The 13,398-nt window shown below is 43.1% G+C and overlaps 2 protein-coding genes across 2 annotated transcripts in view; both read left to right on the top strand.

Moving 5' to 3' along the window:
• Positions 1 to 470: 470 nt before the first annotated feature.
• Positions 471 to 4,333, top strand: klhl30 (kelch-like family member 30). Its single transcript, XM_071517627.1, has 7 exons — positions 471 to 1,244; positions 1,351 to 1,534; positions 2,267 to 2,353; positions 2,524 to 2,679; positions 3,009 to 3,197; positions 3,597 to 3,742; positions 4,085 to 4,333. The coding sequence occupies exons 1-7, from the start codon at positions 471 to 473 to the stop codon at positions 4,331 to 4,333; spliced, it is 1,785 nt and encodes a 594-aa protein (XP_071373728.1).
• An 873-nt stretch (positions 4,334 to 5,206) lies between these two features.
• Positions 5,207 to 13,398, top strand: part of crocc2 (ciliary rootlet coiled-coil, rootletin family member 2) — a 30,672-nt gene continuing 22,480 nt past the window's right edge. The window contains exons 1-4 of the mRNA XM_071517629.1: positions 5,207 to 5,263; positions 5,628 to 5,781; positions 5,915 to 6,030; positions 8,742 to 8,747. Of these exons, the coding sequence (XP_071373730.1) occupies positions 5,207 to 5,263; positions 5,628 to 5,781; positions 5,915 to 6,030; positions 8,742 to 8,747 (333 nt within the window). The remainder of the gene's footprint in view (positions 5,264 to 5,627; positions 5,782 to 5,914; positions 6,031 to 8,741; positions 8,748 to 13,398) is intronic.

Raw genomic sequence — 13,398 nt, 5'->3', positions numbered from 1 at the left:
ATGTTTATGTTTTCATGTTAAATTAGGGCGGACTGAATTAGATACATTAGGTCACTGAGGAGAAATTATGTTCTGTTCTTAGGAAGACAAATACATTTCTCTTAAACTCTCTTATAGGTTTTCTATTTGAAGTCTAACATTACTGCAAGTTGGGCAACATTTTTTATCATTGTAAATGCAACACAAAACATGTCTTGCCAAACTGCCCCTGGAAACCACCTATTTAGTAAGTTGTAGTTGTACTGTATGATCCAATTACATAAAAAATGCAAATACGACATCCATTTGTCAAAGAAGCATCCTAAATTGTTTTGAACTTGGTCAAGTCGTTGCTAATGCTTTATGTGAATGATTTATATAGTTTTGCTCAGCTTTGAAACCAATTTTCTTCTACACTTGTAGGTAAACACTGAACTCAGTTGTTCCCTGTTGAAAGAAGACTTGGCTAAAGTTCTGAACTAGAGGTGACCATGGTGCGTAATGTGGACGACCTGGACTTTTGTCTGTCCTCCCATCCCCAGAGCATCCTGGAGGGCCTGCGCTCCCTCTGCTCTCAACCCAAACTGGTGGACGTGATTTTGAGTGCGGGGGGACGGGACTTCCCCTGTCACCGTGGTGTGCTGGCCCTCTGCAGTACGTACTTCCGCTCCATGTTTTCAGGGGACTTTGTGGAGAGTATAGCTGCCCGTGTAGAGCTTCAGGATGTGGACCCAGATATCCTCAGCACCTTGCTGGACTTTGCCTACACAGGAAAACTGACAATCAACCAGGGCAATGTGGAAGGACTGATCTGCACCTCCAGTCAGCTGCAGTTCCAGACAGTGCGAGCTGTGTGTAGCCGATACCTCCAGCACCAGATCGATGCAACCAACTGCCTGGGAATTCTGGAGTTTGGGGAGATCCATGGCTGTCCAGAGGTGGTAGCCAAGGCCTCGGCCTTCCTCTTGGAGAACTTTGAGGCCGTGCAGCAGGGTGAAGAGTTCCTGCTGCTGGGAAAAGACAGGCTGGTTGCCTGTCTGTCCAACGAAGGACTACAAACACGGTCAGAGTGCACCCGTGTGCAGGCCGTCCTGACCTGGGTCAGGCACCATAAGGAGTCTCGGCTCTGCCACCTCCCCGAGCTCCTGACCCTGACCCGCCTCTCCCTGCTCAACCCAGACTACCTGGCTGACAACCTGCTGAAGGACAGCCTGGTCCAGGCCTCTCCCAGCTGCAGGGAGGCTGTGGAAAATGTTCACAGAGAGGTTAGTGAGTTCACGCTTTAGCCCGCCTGGTACTTTGCTTTCTTATCATTGTTTGCTCAATCTGAGTAGTTTTCCGTTCACAATCACATGACGTTTTCTTTTCTAGAAGATGGATTTGGCGCCAGGATATATGGACCGAGTCAACTCTCAGAGTCCACAACCAAACCTGCAGGAGGTGCTGTTTGTAATGGGAGGCCGCTCACTGGATGACTCGGATGATGAAGATGAAGATGGGGACAGAGACCCAAGACTGCTGCCCAGGAACTGCGCCTTCTACAACACAAAGACCCGTACATTCATTTCTTGCTTATACTCAAGTTTCAAGTTTGTTTCACTTCAAAAAGCATTTTACAATGAGGTGTCAGCACATTTTACAACATACTTTTTTTTTTAAAGGGAAGAGAAGAGCAGAGTAAATGTGAATGATGAAACAAAGAGGAAAAAATGCAAAAGGGAAAAACACATGAACAACACTAATTTGTAAAATTAAAATTCAAAGGATGGGCATACACAGTTTGTAGTGGGCTAGGCTGTGGAGATGGGTTGTCTGTCCTTCCTTAAAAATTGGGTCTGTTTTTGGATTTCTTGACAGGTTGGGAAGGGTTTTAGAGGAGTTGTAGGTTGTTAAAGGTAGTGTTGGCACAGACTGAACCTTGACGTGACAAAATTGGATCATCTTTTCAGTTTCTCTTATAACAGGAACCTTCTTTAATAACAATTTTATCTCTTCATTTTGCAGAGTTAGAAAAGGACACCCTTGTCATTGTCAGAAAATGTACATTTTTGACTTTTTTGGGCCAAGGAGCAATTGCAAAAATTGTTGGCCACCTAACACTGATGTCACTGATGCAGGTCTTGAGGACATCTGTGGAGCTTTGCCCAGTTTCACTCATATAGTTTTGTCATCTAGATACTGTATCTGTGAAAATGGTCTTTTCATCTGTTTTTCCCTTTGCTCTGTTTTTGTCTAGGTTCCCTCTCTTACTGGATGATGTTGTAACTGCTCCTTTTTTTCTCCATAGAACAGTGGCATCAGCTCCCTAATTTTCCTAACCCTAACAAGTGGGGTTACTCCATGGTCTCTCTGAACAATGATGTCTATGTCACAGGTTGGTCAAGTGTGTGTAACCCATCAAAACACAGGAACTTTATGTGGAAATACTGGCAAAGGGAAAAGAGGAATGAAAAATGGATTTGAGTTGACTACACTGTAGTTTCTCTTGTGTGGAATGTAATGTATTCTCAGACTGTTGACAAAGTGCTCTTGTCTATCTGACAGGAGGCTCGCGAGGTTCAAATACCAACACCTGGTCAACCACAGAGACCTGGAAGTACATCACTCGAGAGGGGAGGTGGGTTACTGTGGCACCCATGCTCCGGCCTCGGACTAACCACACATCAGCAACGCTGAACGGAGAGATTTACGTCATCGGAGGTAAGAAAATAAATACAGTCCTGCCTGTGGTGCCTTAAACCTGCAGCGGAATGGAAAACTGTGATGAACTCTACAGACTCATCTGCCCTTCGATGGCCTGGCTGTGGTCTTCTAAGTTAAGATGTTGTTTAAGAGTTTGGTTGGTGTTTTCAATTGTGGATGAATAGCTTCAAATATGACCAGCTTCTGAGAGTAGGACAGCAATTTGGACAACTGTGTTCCTGCTGCTGCTTCCATTGGATATACATTATGTGATGATAAGTATTAGATTTTTATGAGAACTTGGTCCTGTCTCAACACTCACTCCGCATAACATTTTTCTCCTCCAGGTACAACACTGAACTATGTTGAGGTTGAACACTATGACCCTTACAACGACACCTGGGCCATCACATGCCCCGCCCTGAAATATGTGACCAACTTCACAGCCAGCGCATGTCACGGGAAGCTCTATGTGATCGGCTCATGTGCAGTGAAGTACAATGCTTTGACCATGCAATGCTACAACCCTGTCATAGGTAGGGATGATTGAAGCACCATATCACTGCTGTCGGGTGAAAACCTTGTATCTCTAAGGAATACAGTCTTGTTTTTAGCTCAATGGCCATGCATTTTTTAGTTTATCTAATTGGTTTTGAAAGAGTTTTATCATCCCAAGGGTTGTAGGACCATGTGACCCTTCAAATTGAAATTAAAACCAAATCACCAAAACTGGAGTTACGAGGTTTCATCCGACAGCGACCATATGCTAAACTCGTTGTATTGAATCATCATAAAGGTATTACTTAAAGTACCATTGTCTCTTTTGTTCCATACCCATGCCTTTTACTAGTTTACTGAACCCAAACATATAAATTATTATTATGTTATTACATTTATGGGTTTACATTTAGCTATCTTTTTTTTTTATCTTACAGATGGCTGGAGTATTATTTGTTCGCCCTTCATCCCTAAGTACTTATCCTCTCCTCGCACTGTCTCTGTGGAAGGAGTTATTTATCTGATTGCTGACAACACTAAAAAAGTCTACTCTTATGATCCAGAAGCGAACATGTGGCAAAAGGTGAGCTTAGGAATCCTTGCCAGTGACTGCTGACTAAGATCAATACATACACTCACAAAATGTGTATTTTTGTTCAACAGATGAGCATGGACCAGTACAGACTGTCATTTATTGTAATTTATTTATTGTAATTTAACATGAATATTTGGTAAATCTGCAATTGTGTGCTATAAGAACTTATTTATATAAATATGAATCAACACCATCAAATTCTTGAAGTTTTCCTTTGAGATAAAGCTTAAAATGTGGCATCTGAACAGTATTTCAGCTGTAAGGATGCTAATTTAATGGGTACACAGCATAGTCCTAGTCTTTGTCCTGTTATCTTGACCCTCTCTTCAGGTCCAGTTTCTCCACATGCTCCATGAGAACGGAGGCCTGGTAGTGCTGGATGGGCAGCTGTTTGTCACAGGAGGCCATTGGAAGGGCATGGAGGGGGACTACGGGGTGGAGGTAGAAGTGTACAACCGAGCCTCCAACACCTGGACTGTGGAGTGCTTCCTGCCAAGACTTTGGTTCTACAGTGGAACCTGTACCATCTTCCTAGACCCATCCCAGTGGCCTGAGCCTTTCCCCATAGATTCAACATAATGGAATAGGTCCTGCCAGACTAAACTCAGGGTCACAGTGCTCACAGACCTCTCTCTGTCATTTGTCTCAGTCACATTGCAAATGGAATGCTTATCACAGGATTAAAGGGATCCCACTGTACCCTAGAATAGTGTGCTACTTGATCCTCAAGTATCCTTCGTTGTTTTTAGGGCCCTTTTTGGCTGCTCACACCGTGTTTATATATACTTTGTGTCATGTGTTTAATTTGAGATCTGCATTACCTCTGTTTTGATTCTGCTTGCTGAATCATTAAATCTTTGTAGAAAATATTTTGTTGTTTTGATTGTTGACATGATTCATAAATGTCATGTAATATGGGACTCTGATCTGTAAATTTTACAAATAAAAATTACAAATAAAATGCATTTCTTAAATTTGGTCAGCCAGATATATTTGTAATTTCCTTGTCAAGAAATAACTGTTTGCTTGTCTGTTGCCTCGATGTTTTTGATCATTAACCTGCTGGAAGCCAGCAGCCTCACTCGTGCGTCTCTCCTACTATGGAAACGTCCAAGCCAGCATTCTGTTTCTATGGTAACGGCCCGGAAGCGCGTGGTTGCCCTGGCAACCTCGGCTGGGATTTGACTGGAGCTATGTTGCCTGCAATCACTAAAGTTTGTTCTTAGCAAAAAAACTTTAAGCAACCCTTTTTGTATACAGGTGAAGCACAAATTGACAATGCGCTTCAGCTATTTTCCTTTACTTCCAATGACAACGTTTTTGTGACATGCTTGCTTTGCATTGGTTTGACTCAATTTCTGGCATTTGGCTGCTTTTCGTCTCATGAAACGAAGCTATCAAAAGTGCAACTTTTACTAGCGTTATATTGTTAAAGCTGGGCGACATTTTGCAATGAGTTCCCAGGGGGACCAAGATGCACATTCACCTGGACTGGAGGCTGTGATTCAGGTTGGTACAACATGTTGCTCCCTGTCCTAGCTTACTGTTCATGTTTTGACTGAAAGGAAAATCTGAAAACGTGACCTTAGCTTATTTGAGATGTAGCTAACTAGCATTAATAGAAACACATATCACATAGCCGACCACCTCTTAATAGGCGCTCAGGCTAACCTTGATATTGGCTTAAAAGCAAAATAGTGTAGTGTAGAGTGATTTAATAATGACAAGTGAATAAATTAATGGATAACTTAGGGCCCTGTTGCATGTTCTCTTCATATAACAATAGCCTAACTGTAACGTTAATGAGTTCGAGTTAGTCCTTGTCTGTGTAGTTGTAGCTAACTGATGGCTGGGTGGGATGGTGTGCTTGTAGAAGTTGGAGGAGTCTCTGCTCCACCCTGAGGGCAGCACAGCAGAGAAGACCCTGACACTGCGAGGTGATGGACTGGACCCTGATGCCACACCTACACCCGTCTCCACCCGCATCCGCCAGATCATCACCCGCAACCTGGCAGAGCAGCCCACTGGTGGGGAAGAGACCTATAGTCCAAACTCACAGACCAAAGCCTTTTATCATTAAATGCATTCAGTATTATCGATTGCCCTTGACCTTAGTAGTTGATAGCCCATCTCTATGTGTGATCTGTTTCCTAATCCCAGGCGAGAGCTCTGCAGTCAGTGTGCTGGAGGAGAACAGGGCCCTGAGGGATCAGCTGTCTCAGAGCCAGATGGACCGTGACCAGCTGCTAGCCAAACAGGCCAATCTCACAGACACGGTAGGAGACACAGGACAGCAACACGCTCTCAGGTCGAGGTCAAGTTATGGAATACTCGTTGGAGCCTGTACCATTGTAATAAAATGTTTGCTCTGTGACGAAATAAAAAGATCATTATGTCACCAAAGATGGTATAGCACACCAAACAGGATGCAGGTGATTTCATCTAGATAATTTTATTTTCCTTGCCAACTGTAGATAGACATCCTCATCCCCTCATTCTTGATCTGAACAATAATGCATTGAAAAAAGTGTTTCCATATTAACATATCATAATCATGTTATTTTCAACATGTGTAATCCGTGTACTATGATGACCTGCTTTCCCATTTACTATCTACTTCTGTTAAAAATCTGTTTGCCATTTCCCAACCTTGCTGTGTCCCTTAGTAACTAAGACTAGATTGGCAAACACTGTTTACAATGTTAGAAGTTAGTGCAGATCTCAAGGGAGTTGGAGTATGTAATACTGTAGATGGTAAAGACTGTGTTCAGTTTTGTTTGGGGATGAGATCAAGAAAGCCAGTCACACTAGAGCATTGACTGCAAAAGGCCACATACCTTTGAAATGGAATATGCTTACAGCAAACATCAGCGTAGCACCACTCTTTCCAGCAGGGAAAGCCCTTTGGAGTTGGGTAAACAAACAGTGTGGTAACGAAGCAGGTTCAAACGGCTTCGCATGTACTGTATTGAAAACTGGAAAAAAAGGCAGAACATTCACACTCATGAATGAATAAATGTCAACTGGCAACAGCACATTAACTTATATTTTATGTCACATCATACTTTTTTCTTTAATTAAAATGTAGAATTGTGGTTTACCAATTACAGTAAGTATAAGCAACCATTATGTATGTGTGTGTGTGTGTGTGTGATTGTGTGCATGCGTGCATGCATTTGTGTGTGTGTGTTTATATGCGTAAATAAGAGGCGAGGTTCATGAAGGGTTTCCTTGTGGTCTGCTCAGGCAGTCAGACCCCCTGTGCTCACGAGGGCCGGCGTCTCCCTTCACAGCCCCCCATGGTTGCCCCCTCCACCTAGTGGCTGCTGTTTAGGGGGAAAATTGTGAAGGTCACTGGCCTCCTCCCTAGAGGCGGTGGAAGAAAAAGCTCATTTTTCATGGTGCACAAAGCAGCCATTTGTGATAACACTGCCCTCATTCTGCTGCTTAAATCTAATGAACTCCTACTGCTTGCCTTACTCCTGGAACTTATTTTAAAACCGAGGCTATAAATATAACTTAATTAGCTTGGCAGATATATATATATATAGCATATTTATGTTGTTGATATTTTTGGAGGTGTGAAAAGACGCTAAAGAGGCAGAAAAAAAAGAAAATAAGTGTTGCTAGCAGTTGATGTTCATACCACTGGCTAGTAATTTGAAGAGTGAAGGGGCAGGATTACCACAGACCAAAGTTTAGTTTTGTCACAAAGAGTGGAAAAAACATCAGTGATAATGCAATTCAGGCTGTTATCAGGTAGTCCCTCAAAAGTCAGGAGGTTCATCATGAGGTTCCTGTTGTGACTCGTCAGTTCCAGTGCCGGCTGCTGTCTTCTCCCTACTCAGTCTGTCAGAATTTTTCCCTTCAGAGCAGCATGATTTTGGCTTGAGTTTGACATGTGCTGCGCTGTTAATCCAGTGTGCTAATCAATGTCCTAGAGCAAAATACTGCCTTGGCTGTGGTATCATGCAGAGCTAACTTTTTGGCCAACACTCTTACCTGGCTATACAATACTCCCTCAACTTGTATCGCCTGAGAGGTCATATATCACTGCAGCATATGATCAACTTAATTTGTCAATCCCTTTTGAGGCCCATTTCAAGTACAATGTCCCCAGCTGCTCTTGAGTGAGCTGCCAGGCAGTATGTATCTAACATCCACAATATCCAATCTTGGGAACCATTTATATGCACCATATGTTTCTCAACATTGAAGTAATAACTTATTTTGTTTAAAAAAAAAACAGCTTTTGGGAAGTGGAACTGGTCCATGAGAAGCTTTAAGAACCTTTACAATCAACTTAGGTCCAGGCATTAGCATTTATCCCAGTGACTGTGACAAAGATTCAAGATGAACATTACTTTACAGGCCAATTTACACAAGGTAATCAGAATTTCTCCCTGCAGTAGTTTGGTTCAGGGTCGTGCTCAGCAGCGATGGGGACTGGGTAATACCATCCCATATAATAGCAGCCATCCTGCGCCCTCCTGTCAGTGGCAGGGTTCAAACCATCAACCTTTTGATTATTAGTCATCCTACCTACCTTTAGGCTAACCTGCTGCATATGCTTTGTAAACAGGTTGATGCTATGTGATCGGGTATTTGTCATTACAGTACTGTTTGTCAAGTGCAGTATTTGCCAAGCCAATAGCGGGAAGGCTTTAACCTCTCCATGAGATTACTGCATATTTGTTGTTGAATAATTTCCCCATAGATTCACTGACACTTACCGTTCTTTATGCCAAAGCACAGTGTGTTCAATTGTAAAATGTCCTGAAATTATGTTGAGTCACTCTTGTGTTTTATTACATAATCCAAAGTTGTTCTGGTGGACTAGAATGCTGACTTTAAAGCTTTTTTTTTTTCTTTTTAAAAAAAAATCTGACTGAAACAAGGTTGTCCCCTTGGACATGTATGCTGGGGAGTCAGTACTACATATGATGCTTAAGTATCAGAAGTTTTTCTCTGGAATACATATCTAAAGCTCAAAGTGTCAAAATGCCAGCTAAAGCAGGTAGGGAAGGATAGTTATCCCTCAACTCCCCATTCTTCCCCGGCTTCCCTTTAGTCCCTTTGACCTGACAGAAGACCCTTAACGCAATATCCATGAAGTCACACCTGGACTCTGAAAGCCGCCCTCTGTGTTTCTGTTAAGTCACTCAGTATGATCTCTGGTGACCCCAGAAAATTGCTCCTGAACCAGGATAAACCTTGACCCAGTTTGCAGAGTTGGATGGTCTCAGGAGATTGGAGAACATGTTAGGGTGAATTCTGAACCCTCTGTGTTGCTTTTGGATCCCTGCCAGCATACGTTTTCTCAGGCATAGACAACTATACCCTACTGGTTTAACGCTTGGTGATTGGCTGCACAATGCTGCAATGTGGTAGTTAGTTGGATAAAGATAAACTCTTGCTGAAGGATTTCTGACACCAACTGCTAGTTGCCAGTGCTCACTCTTGAATCCTCTGGGTTTTTGTATAAGGCCTCTGTCAAACATAGTTGGAGCAGATAAAGTCTGTTTTTAGGGATTGTGTTACTGTCCCCTTCTCCCTGCTGCCCCCTCTGTTTTCAGTTTGTTTTTCCTACTGGCATATACTCATTCATTTATGCTGCATGGAGTGCTGCCAGAGAGTCTGACTCTCTCAGCTATCATGAAATTGTAAAAATTAATTGCCTTCCCCAGAGAAAATATTCTTAAAAGCCCATCCCAGCACAGTCTTTTTGATGAAAGTTTTCCATTAAACCTTGTCAACATTTGACATTGGGCTACTCATATTACCTGCCTTTAAATTCAAACATCAAACAAACTTTTTCCAACTCTTTTTCAGATGTCATGGGTGGCTAATCAGAAGTGAATTCTTGAACCGACAGAGTGGGTGTATTTGTGTGTAGATTTTGCAGTGCACTTTTCTTGCCTGTGGCATTGTGTTTAGCATTAAAAGGCCAGCCATGTGCTCATGAGTATACAGTATGTATGCTTGGCCAAATTTACACATACCATTTAATGTCGATATCTCTCTGTATGCCATCACAGCAGCTGTCCCCATAACCAAAAAGTTCACTCCACGGCAACATACTCATACAGACCAATCCCCCTACTTCCAGTCCCTCTGTTTGTTATCCCACATTGTGTAATTACCATCAGTGACGATACATAAACAGCTTTCACAATCAGCTGGGGCTCTTTCACAGAGTCAGCGCTCAGGGGGTAATGGGAGGGGAAGGGGGAGGGGGTAAGTTGTTGAAGTAGGATAGTAAGTTTTGGGCAGCTTGGGGGCGATGGACATCCGCTCCAGCTGTGTTTAGGAATCTGACAGATAGTGCACTCCATTAATTCCCTTTATTAAGCCTCTGGGTCCAGGCCAAGCCAGGGAAAACGATTGCAGCTGTAACCCTTCACATGCTGGCTGGACTGTGCACTCATGGCCAGATGTCGCACTGGGTGAGTCAGAGATAGAGAGAAAGGACTGAGAATGTGGATTAGTTGCTGGTTATGCCTAGAAACTCAATCTCTTTGTATACTTGAAGAGGTATGGATCTTTGTAACCAGTGTTGAAGGTATGGAGTGAAATAACTTCATAACTGCAAAGCAACATTCAAGACATTTCACAAAACGCAGTTGAAGGATTAGCCTAGATAAATCGGTGAATTATCAAATCCTAAACTGTTGTGACATTAGGTCATTAAGAGAATACCATAATCATAACTTGGTAACTGTAATGGATTGGATTTTGATCTACCACATGAAGAAGGCAGCAAACTTTGGCCCAAACACAAAAGCCTTCACAAGGGCCTTGAAAATGATTCTCTTGTTGCTTGTTGGCAGATGAATCAAAGCAAGATTATCCCTTGATGTTGTTTGAAATATTTATCAAAAGAGACAATACAAGGAGTGGCACAAATCATAAATATCAAGAAATATAAAAAGCTAATTCAAAGCACATTTTAAAGGGCTGAAAAAGTCTTTTACATTTGAAACATAAGCGGGGCTCAAGAAACAGATACTTGGGATGGAAAAAAGAAAAAGAAGCGTAGCAACCATATGGAGGCATAAAACATGCCACGACAAAAAGGCTGTTTTTGTATAAATTGCATTTTGACCATTATTGCAAAATGGCAGTAGATGACCTCAAAGAGCTGGGCTACATTGGGATTGGGCTCAGCCCACTTTAGGGGGCCGTGGAGGCTGCTTGAGAGTGACTGTACTCTGAGGCAGATCGTAAATAGCAAGGGTGTTCAGTGTGCACACTCCCGGGCCCCCAGTAAGTCCTATAAGCCCCTAAGTTAGGGCAGATGGAGGATTGGGGTTACTCGCTCCTCTCTTTTGCTCTTTTACAGTCACCAATGGATGGGTGTGTTGTGAAGAACAATGAGTTCAAGCTCACTTGGCGATGGGGGTGATGAGATTTAATGATGCGAGCAGAGCAAGGGTGGAGATGGTGGTGTAGGGGAGTTTAGTAAAGGGGGGAGGGGGTCTCCACAACAGACTGTTATGGCGCCCTCTTGGGAGCTTCCTCCATGGAGCATGGCTAATCCAGAGCAGCCCCCGGCCTCCTGCTTTACAGCTGACTAGGGAGAAACCATAAAAAAGCCTCCTCTCTGTGGTGTGTGGAGCAGGGGCGAGGCTCTGGCAAGAAGCCCACACACTGTAGCTATGTATGAAAAAGAGCAAACATCCCTCCCCATCAGGGCAGGGCTGGGACCATACGGGGTTGTCAGGGACACCTGGTCACTGAGTGCACAGAAAGGCAGAGAGGGCAGAGTGCGGAGTCTGCAGCAGTGGCAGCTGTTGATGGAACCACTGACATGTGTCCTCCACCAAACAACACATGCCCCATCTGTGAAATACTGAAGATAATGTCACACTAGGACACTTTGCCCAGATAGAAATGGAACAACAGGCCTGTGGTTTGTAGAATTTGAGTGACCTTCCAGCTGTAGGAAAGGTGTGTTTTCTCTGTAATGCATGTTTTCTAATCATGATCACTTACTTCTTAGTAAGACCACACTCACAGTGAGCAGATAAAAAAAACTTGATTTAAAAATGAGAAAACAGGCATGGCTCTGTCTCCCCTTCATGGAGGTGTGCACGGGTGGCTCCCTCCAGGGCAAGAGTCTTATCAGTGTCAAATATGTGAAGATAATTTGGCCTGGTAGATTGGTTCCTTATGGAAAAACAGAAGTCTCACAGGGAAAAAGCTGACTGTAGCATTTATGAATAAAATTTAAAAGATATAAGCATACACACTGCTTCCAGTGAAAACATTTGTCCTGTTATGATCCTTTTTATGCATCAAACATCAGAAAAGATAATGTCCACTTAAAAGGGTGAGTTCAATTTAGACTTGCATGTAACTCATAATATCCCTTTCTGAATTGCATTGTTGCAGTATGGTCTAAGTTGTACCCCCTTTCCTAAAGTTGTATTAGATACCTCTATAAGGCTCCAAATGTAGACTGTGCTCATGTGTTGTAATAAACCTTGTGTGCTATGGCCATGTATTCAAGGTGTGTTTAAAAAGTACTTGCTTGTTGGTAATACACTGTAATTGCTACAGTTGTGCCAAAATACTTGAAAAGATGCATAATCAGTACTGCTCCACACACAGCTGTTTCCAGAAGTCCCTTTAAACACAGCTGCTGCAGTTCTGTGTGTTTCGAACACTCCGCCCATGTTGTTCCTCCTTTCTCAGTCCCTAAAGCTGTCACCTCAACAACGGGCAGTAAAAGAAGTTTTTGTGTTCTCCAGGTCCTCAAACAAAAACTCTAAATGCACAGAGCCAAGTGCATGATGGCCGTTTCTGTAGTTTGTAGTATAAAATTCTGAAATGGGCATTTGAAAATGTGTTAATAATGGTGGCAAAGTGGCTGGGTCCAGTGTTGAACAGTGAGACTATTGTCCTGGCTCTCTTGGAGCCTGCTGGAGAGATTAAGCACCCAGAGAAGAGATGAGGTACAGAGGAGAGGAGGGAGGGAGGGAGTCGCAGGGTTGATTTGAGGGGCTTGGATGGTGGTTTGGAGAGTGTTGCAGGGGAGGGGGCTCCCTCGCTCTCCTTCTCTTCCTCTCTGTTTTAAATGAGAAGTCGGCAAGGGCAGTTGGAGGCACGCAGTGTGTTGTAGCGCTCTAGGGCCATGTGGTTTGTATTAGTGAGGACAGGGTGTCTGGCACCAGGATAGAGAGTGGGTGGTGCAGAGGGAGTTTAGGTTGTGTGAGGTTGAGAGGTTACAGGACATTTGGATTTCAGATATGGGAGAGGATATGAGATTCCACAATGAGAAAGACCAGTACTTTTGTGTATCTTTGTGTTTAGATGCACACACACACACACACACACATACACACACACACACACACACACACATACACACAAACATACTGCACTTGGACATTCCAAAGACTGACATTAATTCTATAACCTCTAACCTCATCTTTAAGTCTAGCCACTGCTTGTCTAACCCTAACCCTAAAAAAACATCCTTCGCCTCTCTAGATTTGTCTAGCAGTTCAATCATGTGTCGGCTATTTTGGGTTTTCTGTTCTTGTACATTTGGATCCCACAATAAAAACATACCATGCACACACCATACTCCTAACAAAAACATAGCCCAATGTATATGAAACACCTGTGCCATCAAATGT

The sequence above is a fragment of the Centroberyx affinis genome, unplaced genomic scaffold (genome assembly GCF_046629955.1).
Source record: "Centroberyx affinis isolate AG114_WGS23_722 - 3 ecotype Tasmania unplaced genomic scaffold, CSIRO-AGI_Caff_v1 ptg000503l_1, whole genome shotgun sequence".
Taxonomy (NCBI): Eukaryota; Metazoa; Chordata; class Actinopteri; order Beryciformes; family Berycidae; genus Centroberyx; species Centroberyx affinis.
The sequence above is the reverse complement of the archived record's forward strand: the minus strand, read 5'-3'. Positions and strand labels throughout refer to the sequence as shown.

What these genes read in the sequence shown, in the direction of transcription:
- klhl30 (XM_071517627.1), top strand. Translation starts at nt 471, where the DNA reads ATGGTGCGTAATGTGGACGACCTGGACTTTTGTCTGTCCTCCCATCCC. An exon ending in TGGAAAATGTTCACAGAGAG is followed by an intron (nt 1,245 to 1,350) that starts GTTAGTGAGTTC and finishes TTTCTTTTCTAG; the next exon opens with AAGATGGATTTGGCGCCAGG. An exon ending in AAGCGAACATGTGGCAAAAG is followed by an intron (nt 3,743 to 4,084) that starts GTGAGCTTAGGA and finishes CCCTCTCTTCAG; the next exon opens with GTCCAGTTTCTCCACATGCT.